At 47.3% G+C, this 19,739-nt stretch overlaps 1 protein-coding gene across 2 annotated transcripts; it reads right to left on the reverse strand.

Moving 5' to 3' along the window:
- Positions 1 to 28: 28 nt before the first annotated feature.
- Positions 29 to 18,487, reverse strand: EIF2D (eukaryotic translation initiation factor 2D). Of its 2 annotated transcripts, none has more exons than XM_047705720.1 (15): positions 18,222 to 18,487; positions 17,130 to 17,320; positions 16,048 to 16,131; positions 15,439 to 15,529; positions 12,337 to 12,444; positions 10,543 to 10,802; positions 9,931 to 10,048; positions 8,007 to 8,052; positions 7,473 to 7,576; positions 7,198 to 7,347; positions 6,722 to 6,811; positions 5,911 to 6,006; positions 4,756 to 4,876; positions 1,730 to 1,904; positions 29 to 231 (listed from the first exon to the last, which is right to left on the reverse strand). In XM_047705720.1, exons 1-15 carry the CDS (start codon positions 18,275 to 18,277, stop codon positions 161 to 163), a joined length of 1,761 nt encoding a protein of 586 aa, XP_047561676.1. In that variant the 5' UTR covers positions 18,278 to 18,487; the 3' UTR covers positions 29 to 160. The 2 variants fall into 2 exon arrangements, with proteins under 2 accessions (XP_047561676.1, XP_047561675.1); XM_047705719.1 differs by lacking the exon at positions 18,222 to 18,487 and adding an exon at positions 17,818 to 17,912.
- Between the last annotated feature and the right edge of the window lie 1,252 nt (positions 18,488 to 19,739).

Genomic DNA, 19,739 nt, shown 5'->3' on the forward strand with positions numbered 1-19,739 from the left:
AAGTGGAGGAAATGAGAGGAAAATCAGATTTAGATTAGAATAAAAATTTATTTTGGTAAAGAATTATATTTTTTCATTTGCAAAAGCTGAAAATGCTCATATAAATGACCAGCCCAGAGCTCGGATCTCCACTGGATCGACCACATGAAACAGGAGTCTGTTACTTCTTCTTGCTGGGTTTGGGAGCCTTTTCTAGGCCTTGGATGTATTTTCGAGGAAGCTGATAGTCTTCTACAATCCAAAGAGCAGAAACTCCTTAGTGGGGCATGCCATCTCCGCTACCGCCTGCGCTTTGTGTTACAACATCCCTCCTTGGCCCCGACCCCAGGGAGCCCGGACCCACACCACTACCTCCCCCCTACCCCCGCCCCACTGTGTGCTTATCCCTGGAGTCAACTTCTCCCCAGTCAACCTGCACCACGTGACCTGCTCTTCCACACACAGCTTGAACCCAGCTGCTCTGGGTAGTGGATGGGCCATTTATCCTTACATCTCACGACTAATGTGTATATTTTAGCGATTTTTACACTGAGAACCACTTTCTAGGTATACTTGAGGTATTCAGAATTTTCTCAGGAGAGAGAACATGTGCGTCTGTGTTCAGTCATGTGCATGTCTATTTTCCTCTACATTCCTTCTCAGCACCTCCTACTGGGTTCTTCACTTAAAGGGGTCAACTCCCAAAGTTTACTACTAAGGCCCTAAAATATATTTGCTTATCGAGCATTTACTATGTGCCAGGCCCTGAGCGTGAAAAATGGATGAAGAAGGCAAGGTCTCTGAATTAAGTTGCTCAGTCTAGCAGGGGGTTCAGACATTAGAAAAAACAGGCTAACTGGCAGACACTAACCAAAAAAATTAATATAAGAAGAAAGTGCCACATTGGCCATTTCTGAAATGCTAATTTAAGGACAGAAAAAAAAGGGACATGCTCTGAGACAGGCTTCCCATGACCCCTGAGCTGGGCCGATGAGGCCCTCCAGTTGGGCAGACGTGGGCTGTGGGAGGGCGCACTGGGTGAGGGAACGGGGATGCGAGCACCAAGTATGTGTGGGGAACAGCGAGTACAGCAGTGCGGCTGAGGCCTGGGGTTGGGGGGCGGTGAGAGCCCGAGGGGAGTGGGAGTTGGATGGGGAGGGTCTTAGTTATTGAGCGAAGGGGCTTATTCCGAAGGCACTGACGCGGCACAAGGAGTGTTTTGAGGAGCGTGATGGAAAGCTGACTCAGGCAGCTTTCAAATCAAAGTGACCCGGAGTTGGGAGAAAGAACTTAGGCTCCGGGGTCTGACAAAGCCAAGTCGGGGGCCCAGCTGCAGCACCGAGCAGCTGACTATCTGAGGGCGAGGGACTGAGCCTCGCTGAGCCTCGCTGAACCTCAGCTTCCCCAGCTGCCGAACACAAACACTTCTGCTGATCGTTAGATGAGGAGAGATGGGGCCTGCGAGAAGCCCAGCAAAGTACCCAGCACGGCCAGGGTGGTCCACAGATGTCTTATAAAAGGGAAAACCAGGAAGAAAAGTACTCCAGTAGTCCGATGGAGAGAGCCCTGAATCTGGGGGCCACAGCATCTGGCTCAAGTACCAGCTCTGTCCCTTGCTGGCCACTACACACTGTGTGGCCACACACACACACACACGCACACGGCTGTGGTGACTAGAGGGGCTTGAATCGGTGGGAAGATTCTGGCCAAGTTAGACCCCCGCTCCTGCGTCTTCAGAGGGGATGCTCACCAAGCAACAGCCGGCTGAGGTGATGGATCTGGTTTCCCTGGACCTGGACCTGCAGGCTGTCCTTGGCCCCGGGGGCGGGAGTGACCGTCGTGCTAGCCTGGCACCGCTGCTGGAGGACGGCAGCCACCGAGCACGGGTCCAGACCATAGGCCTCCAAGTTCCGGACCACCGTCACCTGCGAGGACAGAAGACTGGTGGCAGGGGGAGCCACACACCCTCCCGTCCACAGCGCCTGGAGCCTCTGCGGCCTCTTCACCCGCCATGCTCACCATCCCTAAAACCATGGTCCCTTCCCATCCACGTCGCTTGTGTTTATACTTAACGATTCTTTCTGTCCCATCTAGTAAACGTGTTATATCCTTAGTGGAATACTCTCTAGCCCACATGTAACATATACTTTTTACAAAGGCTTTTTATTATAAAGAATTAAAAACATAAATAAAAGTAGAATTGAATACTGTGCACCTATGTTCCCATCACCAGTTTCAACAACTATCGACTCACGACCAACCTCAATTCACCTATATCCCTGTCCATATTGTTTTAAAGCAAATCTTCCTAAACATTAGATCATTTTATCTACAAATGCTTTAGTACATATCTCTAAAGGGTAAGAGTTCTTTTAAACATAAAGACAAAACCATCACCATACCTAAAAATAAATGGACAATAATTCCTTAATATCAAGCATCTCATCAAGAACATATATATTTTTCTGTTATTTATCAAATGCACAAATGACATATACGTGATTTTAAGAGTAAAAAAAAAAAAAAAAGCAACTGGCACTTTAAAAACAAAATCACAATTTCTCTGTTTTTGAAACGAGTTCTCCTGCCTTCATGACTAGAGAAGGTAGAGCGTGTTACCCTCAGGAGTGGGTTGGTAAGGGCTGCTTTCAATAAAGTCCTCGGTTCCAAATAACCCAGGCTTGTGTGGGGACTCCAGCCCCTGAGAACCTTGGAATTGAGAAGGCATTAGAGGTTATACCTCTTCCAGCCCCCACCTGATACACACACCCTTGACAACATCTTCCCCCAACAAGGGGTCACCCAAGCATTGCCTGGAGACCTCTAGGCAGTAACTCCCTTTTTTGGAAAGCACCAGTTTTAATTTTGGACAATTCTAATTGTTACCATTAATATTAATAGTGTTTCAATAAGCTGATACAAATGTCCCCTGCTTTTTCAAAATTCATGGCATGCTGCTTTGCTCTTATGGAAAGACCTACATCAGTCCTTTTTTTTTTTTTGCTAACTGAAAGAAATCCAGAGGTTTTCACTTTTACACAAAAGGTGAAAAGTGAATGTAGCGCTCAGCACTGGTTTTGCAGGGAGCCCTCAGAGAGGCAGTGTGTACACCAAAAACAGCACCAAGGTGGGGGGAATCGCCTCGCTCCTGCCCCTGGAACTATGCTCAGCACCTCAGCGTCCAGCTGCCGGAGCTCTGAACTGGGTCCATGAATATTTGTGCCTTATCTCCGTTTATTCTGTGTATCCATTAGCAAGATGTGGCCTGAGGTATCAAAAAAGCCTAAAAAAGAGTTCTTTTTGGGGTCTGGGAATGCTCAAAATTTTTTCCATACAAATTCACTATGTAATTGCTTCTTTGTTTTACCCCATCTAAGCTTACGGAAGGTTTCGTAGGAATGCTCCACTTTTAGCTAGCGGGGGAAACCTGTACATACAGAAATTGCTTAGTACAGTGTCTGGCACATAATTACACGCCCAAGAAATAGTGGCTATTGCTGGTTATTACTGAGGTTATCATTACTGATTCTCATTTACTGACTGCTTAAATGCCAAGTACTAGTCTAAATGCTTCACCCATACATTTCCTTCATTTAGCCCTCATGGTGCCTTATATGGTAGGTATATTATTCTCTTTTTTCACATAAGAAAACTCAGGCAAAAAAACACCGATTTTCTCAAGGACAAGCAGCAAGGCAAAGGTCATATTTGAACGCATATCTCTAATGTCAAAGCCCGCTCACATAACCCATACACTAGAAAGTTCTTTATCTGGAACCTAAGTCTGTCTTCTTGGAATTTCCATCCAATAATCCTATTTTTGTCTTCTCAAGGAATCGTGGCATCAAGTGCACTCCTCCCAAGGACAGCTTTCCACGAACTCGAGGCTAGACAGAACTCACTCCCCAGGACTCCTGCGGCGCCAGGCTACACCACTCACTTCCTTCAGCAGTTCTTTCTAAGCTGTTTTTCCCTGAACACGAAGGCCCAAGAGGTAACAGAATGAGTAAGAGCTGAAGGCCCTTAACAGGTCTAAGAAAAAAATAAAAATAAAATCTTGTTTACCTTTGGAACTAGGCTCTAGCAAGGATCCTGGCACAAAATCCCAGAGGGTAGGGGTGAGAGGGTCAGCTCTGCCTGTTTTATACCAGCCCACTCAACAAACATGGCTCTTTCATAAATAATCTTTGTGGTATTTGAGGCCAAATTCTAAAAACCTCCAATCATAGGGCACCTGAGTGGCTCAGTTGGTCAACTGTCTGCCTTCGGCTCAGGTCATGATCCTCGGGTACTGGGATCAAGCCCTGTGTGGGGCTTCACGTTTAGCAGAAAGCCAACTTCTCCCTCTCCCTCTCTAGCTCCCCTGCTTGTGTACTCCTTCTTGTTTACTCTCTAATAAATAAAATATTTAAAAATAAATAAACACATACATACATATACCTCCAATCACATTAGAGAGACCAAAACTTAGCAGGGACATTAAATAGTCACCATCTTTCAGCACTGTGTTTATTTTTTTGTTTGTTTTTAAGATTTTATTTATGTGAGAGTGCGTGTGCAAGAGGGAGGGAGAGAAAGAGAGCGAGCGAGCGAGAAAGTGTGCACGAGCAGGGGGAGGGGCTTAAGGAGGAGAAGCAGATTCCCTGCTGAACAGAGAACCCAGCCCAGCGTGGGGCTCAATCCTAGGACCCCAGAATCATGACCTGGGCAGAAGGTGGACGCTTAAGCAACTGAACCACCCAGGTGCCTCCCAACACTGTGTCTTTTTAAAATTACCTTTTTGTTAGACGCTCTCTGCGCTAGGGTGATGTTAATTGGGCAGATTTTGCCTTTCTTCACAATGGGCTCTTGTCCTGGAAAGGTCACTTGATAGGCAGGCTGTAATCTTTCCAAACACCTGCAACAGGAGTTTGTGAGCTACACATTGATAAAATGAACAGAAATCATCTCCTCATTCCTATCGGGCAGCTCGGGGGGAGCCAGTGTCGCAGGCACTGGTTTGCTCCAGCCTACAGAGAATCACTGACGTCATCTAGGGGATGCCCCCAAGGCCAATTAAATCAGAAACTCCAATTAGGCATATATGGTTTTTAAAGATCCCCGAAGTATGGCCAAAGTCAAGGCCCATGGATTCAGGGAAGGGATTCTCCAGTGACTGGAGTCCCTGGAAACCGTCCAGTGGCCTGGTCTTCTGACAATCTGCCCAGGCTGCCTTGTGGAATTTACTTCCTGTCTCAAGCCGCTCATGTACACGTCCCCAGCCTGGTAAAGTGCTGCTTCACATCTGTGACATGTTCCAGTCCATCTTCTAGAGAAAGCCTAACCACAAAGAATGTCTACCTTTCATCTAACCAGATTTTCTCTTGGTACCATATATACTGGGATTGAACAAATGTTCTATAAAGGGCCAGACAGCAATATTCTAGGCTTTAAGGGCCACTGGGTCTGTGCAACCACCCAACTCAGCCACTGTAGCCCGAAAGCTACCCACAGACAATGAACAAGTGGGTGTGGCTTATTGACGTCAACAGGCAGCAGGCCGGATGGACTGTAGTTTGCAAACTCCTGATATAAATTATTTTCAGTTTTGTTCTGTGGAAAAGAAAGAGCATAGAATCTTCCCTTTGATGATTTTAAGACAATTCCTCCCAGCCTCTTTTTTGCTTCTAAATCTTTTTGAAGTTCTTATTTTTAATTAATTGTTCTTTTTCTTTCTCCCTTTTAAGTTCTCCTATACTGTGTTGGCTCAAATCATTCCAAGACTCGTTCACATCAAAATTACCGAGCCTGTATTTATGTAGACTACTATCAGTTGAATTGTGGAGAGAAAGTCAAAGCCTGAGACAGTGATGATTCTAAAGTCCACAGGACAGACATTAAGGGGAGGAGATAGAAACGTTGGAGAGGGGACTGACTGCCAATCCCCACTACCTGGTCAGGAGACTGTCCCATGGAAGCTTCACGACTGTATGCTGTTCGTTCTTCTCTAAGATGCAGTCACATAGAATGGGATCTAATTTCACGAGGCTAAAGGGAAAGAAGAGGCAATAGAGAAATGTCAGCCCCACCCCTTCTGACCCAAGGGCCAGCTCAGGATTCATCTCTTATATGTCCTTTGTAGTCATTCAGGACCATGAGAACCAATTCAGGGAGCAGAGTGCAGGAAGCAGCGTGACCTGTGGTTGGGAGTTACGGCATGTTTCCCAGGACAAGGGAGGAGCCGGTGGCAGAGGGGAGATTGGGATAAATCCGAAGATCAGGATTCTTGGCCCAGTTCTGCTAACTAACCATGACTACACTGTTAGTTCCCAATTTTTTGTTCACGGGGATGTCTTTTGAAAGTAAAAAAGAAAAATGGTAATGGAATGCTCTTCATTTAGTAGATTACCTTTTGTACTACCTTCCTAAGAAAACAGAGGATATCAAAAAGCCGCAATGACATCAGTAAAATTTTTCGAAGCTGCATTTACTTCCTCACAAGGGCATGTGGACTTGAAAACCAGTCCTGGATGTCTACGAGCTACCACGTACTCAGGCTATGGCCGGTGCTGACCCCCCCATGTAGAGCCGAGCATCCTGGACAAGTCTAGGTGTCCACGGCCCACGGTTTGAAACCACTGGTCTTGATTCTTTCTAAAAGGCTGTGAGCTGCTCTGTTCCCCTCTAGCCCAGACATGCTCCACAGTGTGTCCCAAGTCTGCGCTGTCAGGCCGATCTTCAGCAGAGCTCCCCGGCCACTCACTTTTTGTTGTTCGCATCGACCAGGTCGTTCTTCTTGGCATAGTTGACGATGATTGTCCGGACCTCCCTACCCTCGAGAACGCTCCCCTTCCTAGATCAGAAGTGATGCGGGTGGGGGGTGAGGTTGGGAAGAGGGGGTTAGTTCGTGCTATGCCAGGGGACAAACTACAGACACCAAGACTCACTCTCTGCTCGGCAGGCTGCTTTCCTTGGCTTTTTGAACTCGATTCTTCCCTTTCCTGACTGAGGTGAGCAGGACCTCGTGAAGAATAATTACAGAGAGAAAGGGAGACGCCTACTCTGGTTCATTTAGTCAGAGACACTTCCCAGGGGAAAGAGGCTTGAAGCTGGATGTGGGAGAAGGGGGGAACTGGGGCGCAGCAGGTTCTGCCCGTCACAGAGGAAGGCTACTCAGCTCGAGAGGAAACAGGCCAGAACACCAAGCAGGCAGAGGAGGGCTGCTCTCCAAAAACTCACTTGTGGCCAGACTCCTGGAAGAGCAGGGTCATGCTGGCTGGGACACAGTAGAGGGGTTTTATATCTGGAGGGTGATAGGGCTGTTCCCTGCTACCCTCCTGGATAGTCTGGGAGGTCGGGGAGGGCTCGGGTATGACGAAAGATGTGATCCTAAAACCCAGCAGAAGGAAAGAAAAAACACATTTTATACTACCATCTGGGCAGTTCCCGGCCTGGGGCCCAGGTGCCCTGGCGCCAGCTGAGCTACGGCGAGCAGGCCCCTGGCACTCACTCACCTCGGGTGCCTCCAGTCCACAGCCACAATGCTCTCCACCCCTCTGCTCAGCTCCTCCACCTGTATCATCTGCTCCTGCTGCATGTGCTGCAGGAACTTAGAGAGCTAAGGGAGAGAGGGCCAGGGCTAGGGACTCCATGGATTCCACGCCCGTCCTGAGCTCTCGATGTGCCACACACTGAGCGAGGCTGCTCCTGGGGACGGACGCTTGACAGTCCCTGCTCCCATCAAACTGGGAACGAGGAGGCCCCCACCCTGAGGCTCAGGGAGTGAGAAGCTGCTACAGGCTGACTGGTGAAGGCTTTCAGAACTCCAGTCAGATATGAACGGGTGGAAGGGAGAGAGGGGAGTGGGTGCTTGCCCAGCTGCCTTGACCCGGGAGAGTTTTCTACCCCCCTCCCCCCATACCTAGAACCAAAAAGCTTAATTCTAGCCTGAGCCCTACAGATGGGGCTTCCCCAGTGTGCATCCAGCTCATGGCACAGGAAACCGTACACAACTCTCTGTGTGGGAGTGCAGGGAAGGTACCTCTTACCTTTTTGTAGCTTGATTTCTTTATGTCCAGCTGTCGTCCTTCAGGGCTGGTGGCAGACGGAAAAACCAAGTTAAGCTAATGAAGCAGTAGTGGTGGGACCTGTCTGCCGCTGAGAGGAGGGCATTTTTTCCTCAGCCTTCCTCTTCCATGTTCAGAAAGAAGCTGATATTCCAGAACCCTCTGCCCAGCAGTGGCATCAGAGAGGGATACCAACCTTAGGATACTCTGGAGCACCGCTGTACAACAGCCCTTTCTGTAAATACAGACTGTTCTCTATCTGTTCTCCAATATGGTAGCCACTATTCACATGCGGCTACTAAGCACTGGACACACAACTAATGTGACTGAGGAACTAAATTCTATTTCATTTTAATTAGTTTAAATTTAAATAGCCACATGTGGCTAGTGGCTACTGTACTGGATATAGCTCTAGAGTCTTCTCAAGCTGGACCATCTTCTGTGGCCTCTGAAGTTCTACCTCAAGGCGAATCTTTCCAACCCCAAGCTCGCTGAGGCCGCTGGGCCAAGGGCAGGACTGGCAAACCATATCCCTTAGGCCATATCTGATCACAGCTGTTCATGTACTGTCTGCTGACACAGCAGAGCTGAGGCGCTGCGACAGAGACTCACTGTCTGGCTCTTGAGAGGAAGAGTTTGCGGACCCCTATCCTACCACCGTTAGTTTATTTTTTATTTTCTTTCTTTTCAGCTGTTAGTTTTTTGGGGGAGGTTCCTATAAAAGCCGTAATCAGTCCCTCTACTCAGAACTTACGTCTTTTCTCAAAATGTGACAAGCAATAGCCTTGGGATCCATAGAAAGTCCTTCTAGAACCTGCTGCAGGTTAAGAACCTCTAGCATAGAGAAAATTCTAGGATCTTTCCTAGTTACTTATATCCCAGCAGGGTCAAGACAAATTATCAAGTATCCCGCCTCATGTTCCAGACCCCACACTTATACAGGATGCCTTAAAGGAGTCCACATGTAAACAGGAAGAGAATTATATCAAAACCACTTTTTAAAAAATGGAACTAAATTCTCAAAAAGACAAAAGTTGAGTTGCGTTGTATAAGTCAAGAAGCAAAGCTTCTGACAGGGTATTTCCTGCGTGCTCATTAAATGTGAGGCTAGTGAATCTTTTTTTTTTTTTTTTGTCAGAGAGAGAGGGAGAGAGAGCAAGCACAGGCAGACAGAATGGCAGGCAGAGGCAGAGGGAGAAGCAGGCTCCCCGCCAAGCAAGGAGCCTGATGTGGGACTCGATCCCAGGACGCTGGGATCATGACCTGAGCCGAAGGCAGCTGCTTAACCAACTGAGCCACCCAGGCGTCCCAAGAGGCTAGTGAATCTTGACAACAATCCTACAAGTGCTGGAAATTTGGGTTCAGAGAAGCCCAGTAACAAGTTCAAATTCACCTTGCTCCAAAACCCTAGGGAACTGCATCCAGATGACTGCTTCCAAAGCCCCGGTTCTACATACATGCAATACTGTCTCTCCTGGTGGCGTTTGGGGTATGGGGTTCACACAGACTGTTCCTCCTGATACCACTTAATGTGGCCCACCTACTTTGCAGGGAAAGTGTGAAGGGGTTGAACATTCCAGAAGAAGCCTCTTGACAAAGAGGCTTTGTCAAGGATGCTTCCTGGACGGGATGTGCTGCCTAATTCACGAGCCAGCCCAGAATCACCTCAGCAGAGGCAGTGCTCAGAGAATCTTGGGAATTTTAACCTTCATTTTTTCAATAACCCTTCACTTCACTGGCTAAAATTTGCGTTTTTGAAACTCAGGACCTGATTTTGTTGCCAAATCAACCCTCCACTCCACTTTTCCATAGTATGTCCCTCAGCTAACTCCCCCATCACACACCTGTCCTGACACACCACCAAGGTACCAGAGAAAGCCCTGTGGCCCACACCTGCCTCCCGTACCAGCAGGAGAACATGTGGCTGCCAAGGAATGTGCTGGTGAGTAGAGGAAGGTCAGCTTTTTTGACTTGGCACTTTAAGGCGTGTAGGAAGCATCGCTGTAACAGTTCATCCATTTGCTCTGCAAAGGAAACAAAAGAACCATTTTTCTGAAAGATACAGAATGGCTGGCGCAGTACAAGTTAACTCCCCACCCAGCTCCACCCCTGCATCACCCCCTTCGCTCTGGAAGGAACCCATTCCCGGGTCCCAAAGCTCCCAGACTCTCTTGAGCACTGAGCCCTTAAAGAGGGCTGACTCCAGAGAAGGGGTCTGGCCCACCAAGACCCACCCAGCCAGGAGCACATGCTGCTGGAACAGAGAAGTCAGAAGAAACCACAGAGGCCTCTGAAGCTGGAAGCACTCCAAACTCCAAGGCAGAATGGCATCCAGGGAAATAGGACGCGTGTGGCAACGACCCCCGGTGAGATGGCAAAGGGCTGCTGGTCGTACCACCCTCACCAAAAATATGGACTTTCCTATTCTCCTAGGGCTTCTGCACCACTCTGGTCAGAAGCAGAGTAGAGCACGTTTCCTCCATTGCGAGGAGATGTCCTTCTACTCCCAGGCCTATACCTTGAAGGGTCTTGCTGTCTGTGGGGTCTGGGTTCAGGCCCCTGACACCGGCGTCTTCTGTGGCTTCTGATAGGGACTTCTCCCCACACATCTGCTGCTGAACCTCCCCATTCTCCTTGTCCTCTCCCTCCAGGGTCAGGCGCCTCATGTCTCCCTGCAGGGCGGGGTCTGCCTGGACAGACCCCTTCTCTTCATCGACATCTGGGGCATCCAGGGCCGGTGGAGCCAAAGAAGGTGGAGAAGACTTGTCTCCAGATCGCCTGGAAAAACTGCATGTCAGAAATGCCAAGCAGCAGCCACAACATTCTCCAATCCTGGTCGAGGTCAGCTGAGAGTCTGGAAAGAGTGAGCACCACAGGCAGGGCTGTCCAGGAGAGGGCAGAGAGCTTGGGCTCTCACCTAAACCCCATTTCCAATTGGGGGCCCAGAAAAATCCCAAGCCTCAGCATCCTCATCTCTGAAATGGGGAGAGTAATTCTTGCCTCCTCCCTACCCTATCCTAAAGGAATAATATCACTCATTCACATCTGGGGACCAAAAAAGATGAAAGAAAAAGCAGTTAAAGAAGGCCCCAGAAGGATTCCCTTCACATGAAATAAAAATAAAACAATTTTGAATTAAATAACAAAAGTCGGTGGCAAGTGCATCCGTTGTACCAGTTTGGTGAGACCCAAGTCCAAGGCTCAGAGTATGTGACAAGTACAAGCACCTGGGTGGCTCAGGGACCGCAAGCTGGTTGATTCTATGTTCTAGCAGGAGGCAAGCGAACCTGCAGCCCAGTGATGACATGCTTTCATGCCACTAAGTCTTAGGAAGACAGGAGACAAGAAAGCGACGCTGCATACAGGGCATGTGGTGTGACATGCCAGAAATCAAACCAAGTCTTCACTAACGGTTGCAGCAATGAGGCCAGACTATGTGTTTAAGCTATTCTGATAAGTACACAAATATTTTTAAAAGCTGGGGACAGGGGGAACGGAAGCAGCCACTTTTGGAACAATTTAGACGACAGGACCTTGCCAGCCATTGTGCAGACTGACAGAAAGCGAGGAGCCTGGAGAACATCGGTAAGCAGCCCTCAAGTGTCTGCTGAGACACAGGCTACGGCTGGACCTCCAGCAAAGCGGGGTTTGGCCAATCCTCATTAAAAAACTCCAAGGCTGGTCTAGAAATTTTAGAGTGAGTCTATACCGACAGGCCACGACACTTGGCCAAAAGACCAGCTGTACCACTTTCAAGGAAACCCTATTTAGTTTTGGTAGAACGACAAGAAAATAACCAGAGAATAAACTAGTATATGGTTTTAGAAAGCAACTGTCACAGTGAGAAGACGTGGCTTCTGTAATGGGGAGGAGATTTGATGGCGTCTGAGGATCTCCTCTGCTTTGACCTGGGTTCAGAAATAAGAATTCCCGAGCTCTCACCACAGGGCAAGAAGATGTCTAAATGTAGGTGGCAGATAAGGTGGCATCGCCTGGACCATAAAAATAAAGACTATCACAGTGCAGAGAGGCAGAGAAGTCCCCCAGGTCTTCTCCTAGGCCTAGAATTCTACAGTTCACCTAGAAAAGAATCAAAGTTCTCCGTAATGTCTTTCTCAAACAAGAAAAAAGAAATTCGACCAACCAATCCATCCATCCATCTTTTCCTCCACAATTAGTGAAGAAATGAATGTCTGGAATCAGCAACTTGCCTACGGACATGGCAGGGACCGAAACTCTCACTTGTGAATCCAGGCCCATGCCCTCTCCACCCACCCAGCTCTCTGTAAAACTGGAAAGACAGAGGACCCACCACAAGTGGTCCTGGTAGGTGTGCAGCACGGAGAAGCCCCTTCCCTTCAGGCCCGAGGTCAGCATCTCAGCTGTGGACATGGCAGCGACTCCGATGGCGACAGGGGCTCTGAGGAGAAGGAAGCCAGAGACATGGGTTGGGGAAAGCCTTCTAGGAGGACACACATCAGGGGCACCTTTCCACTTACCTGTGAATAGGACCATGTTTGTAAATCTGAAGCAACTGCCTGTAGCACAAAACGAAACTCAGTCCCACCTCAGTTTTCTTCAGATTATCTATAATATGACTTTCAAAAATCCCTTGACCAAACATTCCCCTTCGGTATAAGTAACCTCTGTGCTGACGTTATCACTGCTTTTATTCCTATTATGAATCAAACCCAGGCAGGTCTTGCAAGGATATTTAAAGTTCCCTTTACTGAATTTCAAAATTATAAATGACCTCTCCTACCTTAAAGACCTAGCCATCCTATACAGAGGTTCAAAAGGTAGGCCATTCGTATGCCACAAATGAGGCTGAGGGATACTACAGGGGAAGAGGGAAGAGATAAACAGTGGCACTGACTCGAGATGTTCCTTCTGAGTTGGCTCTTTGTAACTCTCAGTGTTAGAGGCCTCACTCTGTGTGATGATCAGTCGAAGAACTGGGTGTGTCCAGAAGATGGAAAACAATCCATTTACAGTAACTACGAAACCTTCTAAAGCCCAAATGAGAAACCTCCTCCCGCCCAATGTTACTCAAGCATTGCCCACACACTGCCCATAAGGACGGGTGACCACCTGGGTAATAGCGAGGGGACGTACAAGCCTGGCAGGGTGACCTGGGCACAAGGGAGAAGGCTCAAGGGCAGAGTTCCCAATGCCTGAACTTGAGAAAGATGTCTGCTAACCTGGTGTCTCTACTGACTGCGCCCAGAGGTCAACTCCTGCCATGGAAACTTTCAATCTGGTCTCCTTCTCAGTTCCTAAAAGAGGGTCTTTTCCTTCCACCGCTGGAAGGGTCAGTGGCTCAGAAACCAATCTCGAACATGGTTCGGATTATTAAAAAACCGCCTTGTACCCTTATTTTGGGCCACAAACCACTCTCAAGCTTCATTCCTTGATACAGTCTAAGAGCCAAACCAAGCCGGCCAAATATACATTCCTGTAGTTTTCTCCTGTTCTGGATAGAATACCAGGAAAACACAGTGACACCACCAACCTTTTCAACTGCAAGTTGTGCCACAGTTTAACAAGGAAGAAAACATTTCTAGGTGCTTAGTTGCAAAAGGCTCAAGGAAAACAGGAGAATGTGAGTAGCAATGTTAAGATCTTTGAACACTGACCCCTCCCGTACCTACAGTCTCTCTCTCTCTCTCCCAAAGCAGCAATGAGCAAAATAAGATATAATTTCTCAGTCAGGATGACACAAACAAAAACCACCCATTGTATCCAGTGTTGGCAGAGTGTAGGGAAACAGGCTCCATATACCAGAGGGAGTGGAAGTGGATATGGCTTTCCCTTGGGGTAGCAGAAAGATACACCCGGTCTTCAGCCTGACAGTTCTGCTTCTTAGTATCCACTCTGGAAAAATACTGGCCCAAGTGTCCCTAGAGGCATCAGTAAGAGACTGTTTGTGACGAAAACAAACTAGAGGCAACCACAAGGTCCATTAAGAGAGGACCTCTTTCATCACCATGTAGCAGGTAAGAAGACTCAGCAAAACCGAGTCTTGCTGATGTGGAAAATGCCCTCTTGATCTTAAGTGAAAAAACAATTATCGATAAAGTATAATTCTGTTCATTTGCATTTTTAAACATACACACCCAAACATACATTTTCATACACACACGTATACATGCATTTAAGAAGGCTGGCAAGATGATAATGGTTACTTCTAGCAGCAAAGGGCTGTGGGGTGAGGGGGCTTTGATTTTTCAGAACTGTTTATACTATTACTTCCTAATTAATTTTTTATAAGTTTTTATTTATTTATTTGACAGACAAAGATCACAAGTAGGCAGAGAGGCAGGCAGAGAGAGGAGAAAGCAGGCTCCCCGCTGAGCAGAGAGCCTGATGCGGGGCTCGACCCCAGGACCCTGGGATCATGACCTGAGCCAAAGGCAGAGGCTTTAACCCACTGAACCACCCAGGCGCCCCCCTAATTAATTTTTAAAAAGAAGCTGTGCATTGATGGCCAAACAGCTCTGTAAATACACTATAAATCACTGAACTATAAAAGTGAAATAGGTGAATTTTAAAGTATGTAAACCACATTTGAATAACCCTTAAAATAATTTTAAAAGAAGGATGATGGGGGTGCCCAGTTGGTTCAGTCGGTTAAGCGTCTGCCTTCAGCTCAAGTCATGATCCCAGATTCCCAGGATTGAGCCCCACATTGGGCTCCCTGCTCAGCACGGAGTCTGCTTCTCCCTCTGCCCCTCACCCTGATTGTGCTCTGTCTCTCTCAAATAAAAAAAAAAAACTTAAAAAAAAAAGGATGATGATGTGGATGATGGAGAAAAAAGTGTTAAGTCCATGAAAAACAAGGGAAGACAAAAAAAAGGCAGAGACAAGAGACTAAGAAGACACAACAACTAAATGCAATGTACTGTCCTAGATCGGATGCTTGAGTAGAAAAAAAGACATTTTTGTGAAGAGCTGGGGTGATATGAATAAAGTATACAATTCTACTAATACGACTGTACCAGTGTTAATTCCACAGTCTGGACCACAGTTTGGATAACCGTGCTATGGTTATATAAAACATTATCATTACAGGAAACTGGGTAAGAACTCTATACTATCTTTGCAACTCTCCTATAAACATAAAATTATTAAAAAAGAAAGAAAGAAGAGAAAAGAAAAGAAAAAAGAAAAGGAGAGAAGGAAGAGCGAGCAATATCGGCAGCAGCAGCAAACACACTTGGCTGAAATACGCAAACGCCCACACAGGCTCACCCACCGCCATTCTCCCATGGCCCACTCTCTGCTTCTGGAAGAAGAATCTGGTTTCTTCTTTTAATCCTTTATCCATAAGCTTTGGAAGTTATCCTTTCCCATTCCCTCTCCCCAGTTTTACCTAAGGTTTTCCCCCAAAGGCACAGGGGTACTGGCACAGTACCTGTTCCCCACCAGGGCGATGGCACAGAGGTCACCCTTCTGTACCTGAGGCAGACCAGCAGGGGGCACCACGAGGCCGGGCAGCATCAAATCTGTGGGAAATGAGACAAAGGCATCACAACCCACATTCTGCCTCTAAGCAATTCCAAGTTTGACTTCAACATTAATTCATTCACTCAACCAACAAACACTTATTAAGTATCAACTAGGTTATTCATAATGAAAATTAATAAATGCAACCTCAGTGTCTGATCTTTTCCCTTCGGGGGGCTAGTGGTCAAACTGAAGCACCAAGCTGAGGGTCAGTTTCCATGATCTCTTGTTCTGCTTTTCCTAACTTTAGCTTACTGATGTAAAGCAGAGAATATGGTCGTTCATAGAGTATTTTCTGGTGTAAGTACAAAGTAACGAAGCTTACTGAAGCCTTTCAACAGGGTCATAGAGGCCCAGGGACCTTATGGAAGCAGCCAGGTGAGGGAGGAAACACACATGTGTGAAAAATTCCATTTTTCAATTGTATGAACATAGGAAATAGGTGCATTTATTCAAGTAGTTGGCCCTTACTAAGTAAGTTTTGGCCAACAGCCAGAATACAGGAAAATCCTCTTACCTGCTCCCCCCACCAGTTTTTCGAGCACCACAGGCCATGTTGTGAACGTTGGGAGGAGGTCAGGATAGGACCACAAGGTGTACACTGCCCAAAAAGAGACACAGGAAGACTTATTGCCAAAAGGTCAATTTTTGAGGGAACTGGACAAGCCAAACACTAAGGTCACTTTAATTAAGAAACAGAAAAGAACGTCAACTTGAAGCTAGAGAGGAGGCTGTGAGGCCCTAAGAGGTTTCCTTCTTAAAGCAGGCAGATACTTAAAAAATGGGATGTCCCTTGAGACTGGGAGGCCCCTGTGATTGCACCTGGATGCAGCAGTAGCCGCGGGCACAGGAGATAGAAGCGGGGACAGAGACCCAACAAGGATTCCATCTGGGACCTCAGAAGCAAGTAAGTGAACAGCCTTTAGGACATGTTGAACTTCCCCATGTTTACTCCTTTTATTCCCCCTGTGTTCCCAGTGACTAGCAGTAAAACCTTAGATTGAAAAGGGCCTGTGTCTGCATAGGTGCAAAGTGGGCTGGAGGCACAGGTAACCTAAGGAGACCCCACTGCACTGCTGCAGCCAAGCTGGGGGAGGAAGAGCCCCAAGTGACAAAGGTAGAAAGCAAAGGATCCCGAGAGCCAGGTAGAGCCTAAGAAAGAATCCCTGTGAGATATCTGAAGGACATCACTGGACAGCTGGGTATGTAATTCCATTAACCCAGCTTCCTTCCTATTCAGTTTCTTAATAAAATCCTGCTACTGATAATTTTAAGAATACCTTTTACATGTCCTGAAATTCCACCCTTTTTAAGACCTCTCCTCCATCCCTCCTTAACCCACTATGGGCTATTACTCCTTCATCTCAGAACATCCCTACCCAACTACCTGTGTTAGCCCTTTTATTCTCCCTCCTGTATCAGTTTTTTGATCTGTAAAGACCCAATTCTAGCAATACTGGGTCCAAAAAGATCCTTGGGGATGATATTGGGAGATTCTGTACTTCACGTTTTAAGTAAGGCAGGTTAATGAAAGAAAGAAGGAGAAACAGAGGTTAGGCAAGGATTACAGTAATGGCCCTCTCCATCCTATTGGCATACCTGTTGGATATAGATTTTTCTCCAGTTCAAACAGGATGGGGTTACCACCACACACATACACAGTCACTGCATCCCCCCTGTGAGCATATAACTTTACAATGTTGAGCTCTTCTTTTCCAGGTACTAAGGCAGAGACCTGATCTGTTCCAAGAGTGGGGAAAGCAGCCGCCACATCAGCCCGAAGCTTTCTCCTGCGGAAAGCAAACCAATAGGTGGCATGAATCCTGCCTGGATGGATTTTCATAAATATGAAGGACTCCGGAGGACCTACTGTAAAATCACAGGGGCCAAGGAAAACTGATTTATGATGCCCTATATATGGTATATGATGCTCTACTCTTCCAAAACATCCTATCCTCTTTCTCATTCAATGTCTCATGTAGTTTCACATATTCCTGGGGGCAAGTCTTTCCATTTCACAAAGGAGGAGGAAATCTAGTGAATAACCAAGTTAGCCTGACTAGTAACTCAGCCTTACCTTCCAGACTCCATGCCAGCCCTCCGACCGACTCCTTTCTCTTATCTGCCTGCAAATCTGTCAGCTTATGGTCAAAAAGCTATAGGAAGGTACCAAGAGTGACAACTAGGGAACACTGGTCCCAAACTTCGCAACGTGCTATCAGCATCAGCAACACTGTGTAACAGACACAGTTCTTAAAACATGTCCCTTGGTTCTCTCCCACCTCACCCTCCATCTGTCTCTCCTGCGAGAAGTAGATCCCTTTTCTCCCATAGCCGTAGTTTCCGGTGTCCCATCTGATTTTTCCTAAGGGACTCGAAGCGCTGCGGGGGGCGGGGGCCTGTAATTGTTCGTGTTTGCAGCCCCCACACCTTATCTACACCACAGTCAGTAAGCGCTGACTGAATTACGTTTTCCTTTACTAGCCGGGGAGACACACTAGGCCTGTGCTCCATCTTCGCGCTCAAAATGTGTCTAACCCACCCTTGCTCTCCGGGGTCCCATCCTGGCTGGACTTTCCCTTGGCCTCCACCCCAGGGCGGCGGACCTAGCTCAGAGAGGGCTGTGAGCCAGCCTGCACTGAGAAATGTCTGGGTGCCTGGTGGGCGGAGCGGGCCCCTTCTCTCCCTCACCTGTCCGACCCCTTGATGGCCGTGTTGGACTTGACCCGAAAGGCCTTGCCAAACATGTCTGCTGGAGTGACCTGGGGAAGGCAAGGAGCACACAGAACTCGGGGGCTGTCGGGAAAACGAGAACGCGGCGACTTCCCGACTCGCAGCCCTGTGCGCAGCCATGTTGCGGCCCAGCTGGAAAATAGGTTCGGCTGGAAACCCGGACCACTCAGCTTCGCGGCTACAGGCGCTGCGGGGACCGCGGCCGCCCCTAGTGGCAACGTGGGAACTTCAGTGGGAAACTGAAGCTGGGTGGGCGGGGCCTGGGGAAGGCGGGGCGGATTCCCGCTCCTTCGCGGGCCCTCGACCGGGCTCTGCGCCTGCGCAAATTGCAGGCGTCTGCAGGGCTCTAGTGACCTGGCAGTGGCGACCGTGATGACTTAGCTTTCTCTCTGTCGGTGTTGGGTTCTGTCAAACCTCGCCAGATCCTGTTCCATTCAGTTTCAGCTCCACAAAATTAATTGAACTCTTGTGTTTTATTAGGTTTTCAGGCCTCTCGAATAATTTTCTTAAGGGCTTTTGTTTATTAAAGTCTTATTTTATTATTTAATAAATAATTCTATTAAATAAATATTTAATAAAATATTTTATTGCACGCTAGAGGTCTCAGTATTTTCTCATTGTTTTAATTTATGTGGAATGACAGTAACAATAACAGAGAATGCACCCTTGTCCCAGGTTTGACCCGCATGTTATGAGGAGAAAACTACAAATGATCTTCAAGTCTATTTTAAAATATTTTTGGCCACTTTTAGATAAATTTTTCAAAGCTTTATTACTTTTTTGAGTTCAGGCGTTATTTGGAGAGGGGAGTTTCCAAAACTAATGAAATAACGTTGCTTATTTAAAAAAAAAATCTGTGAGGCAGATTAGTTTCAAATTATGGTTTGGCTTCTACCTCTCGATGTCATGTGCCAACGGCTTTTCTTACTGAAACTCTTGCATTCTCTGGAAGATGTGGAGGTAATACCTACCTCGTAGGGTTTCCATTAGAAAATATTGAGGTAATGTATGTGATAGGTTACACAGTCCTTTGCAAATTTCCAGTAATATATTTAAAAACTCTAGAACAGCGTTGAGAGAGAGTGATGGTTTCCCGGTAGGGGGCTGCTGTGCACACCTGGGGTCCTGGCCCTACTAAATCAAATTTTGCATATGAAAAGTTAAGGGCAGAGTATCCATCCACCAAGAAAAAAATAATCCTAATTATTTCTTTGGATGGCACAGTTACACAAAGAAAAATTCCACATTGGCTGTGCAAAGATGAGGCCTTCCACAGTATCTGCCCACCACCACCATTCTTGGAGGGACCCCAAATCCCACCTAGGGGCCCCCTGCAACTTGGGCTGCTCCTACCCTTCGGACCCACCAGACCTTTATTCTGAAGCATCCCAGCCACAAGGCCAAAGTTGGAAGAGCCCAGAGGAGGACAATGCCCCAGAACCTTCTCCCTTTAGACCCTGACCCCAGCAACAACTG

Source organism: Lutra lutra, chromosome 15 (genome assembly GCF_902655055.1).
Source record: "Lutra lutra chromosome 15, mLutLut1.2, whole genome shotgun sequence".
Taxonomy (NCBI): Eukaryota; Metazoa; Chordata; class Mammalia; order Carnivora; family Mustelidae; genus Lutra; species Lutra lutra.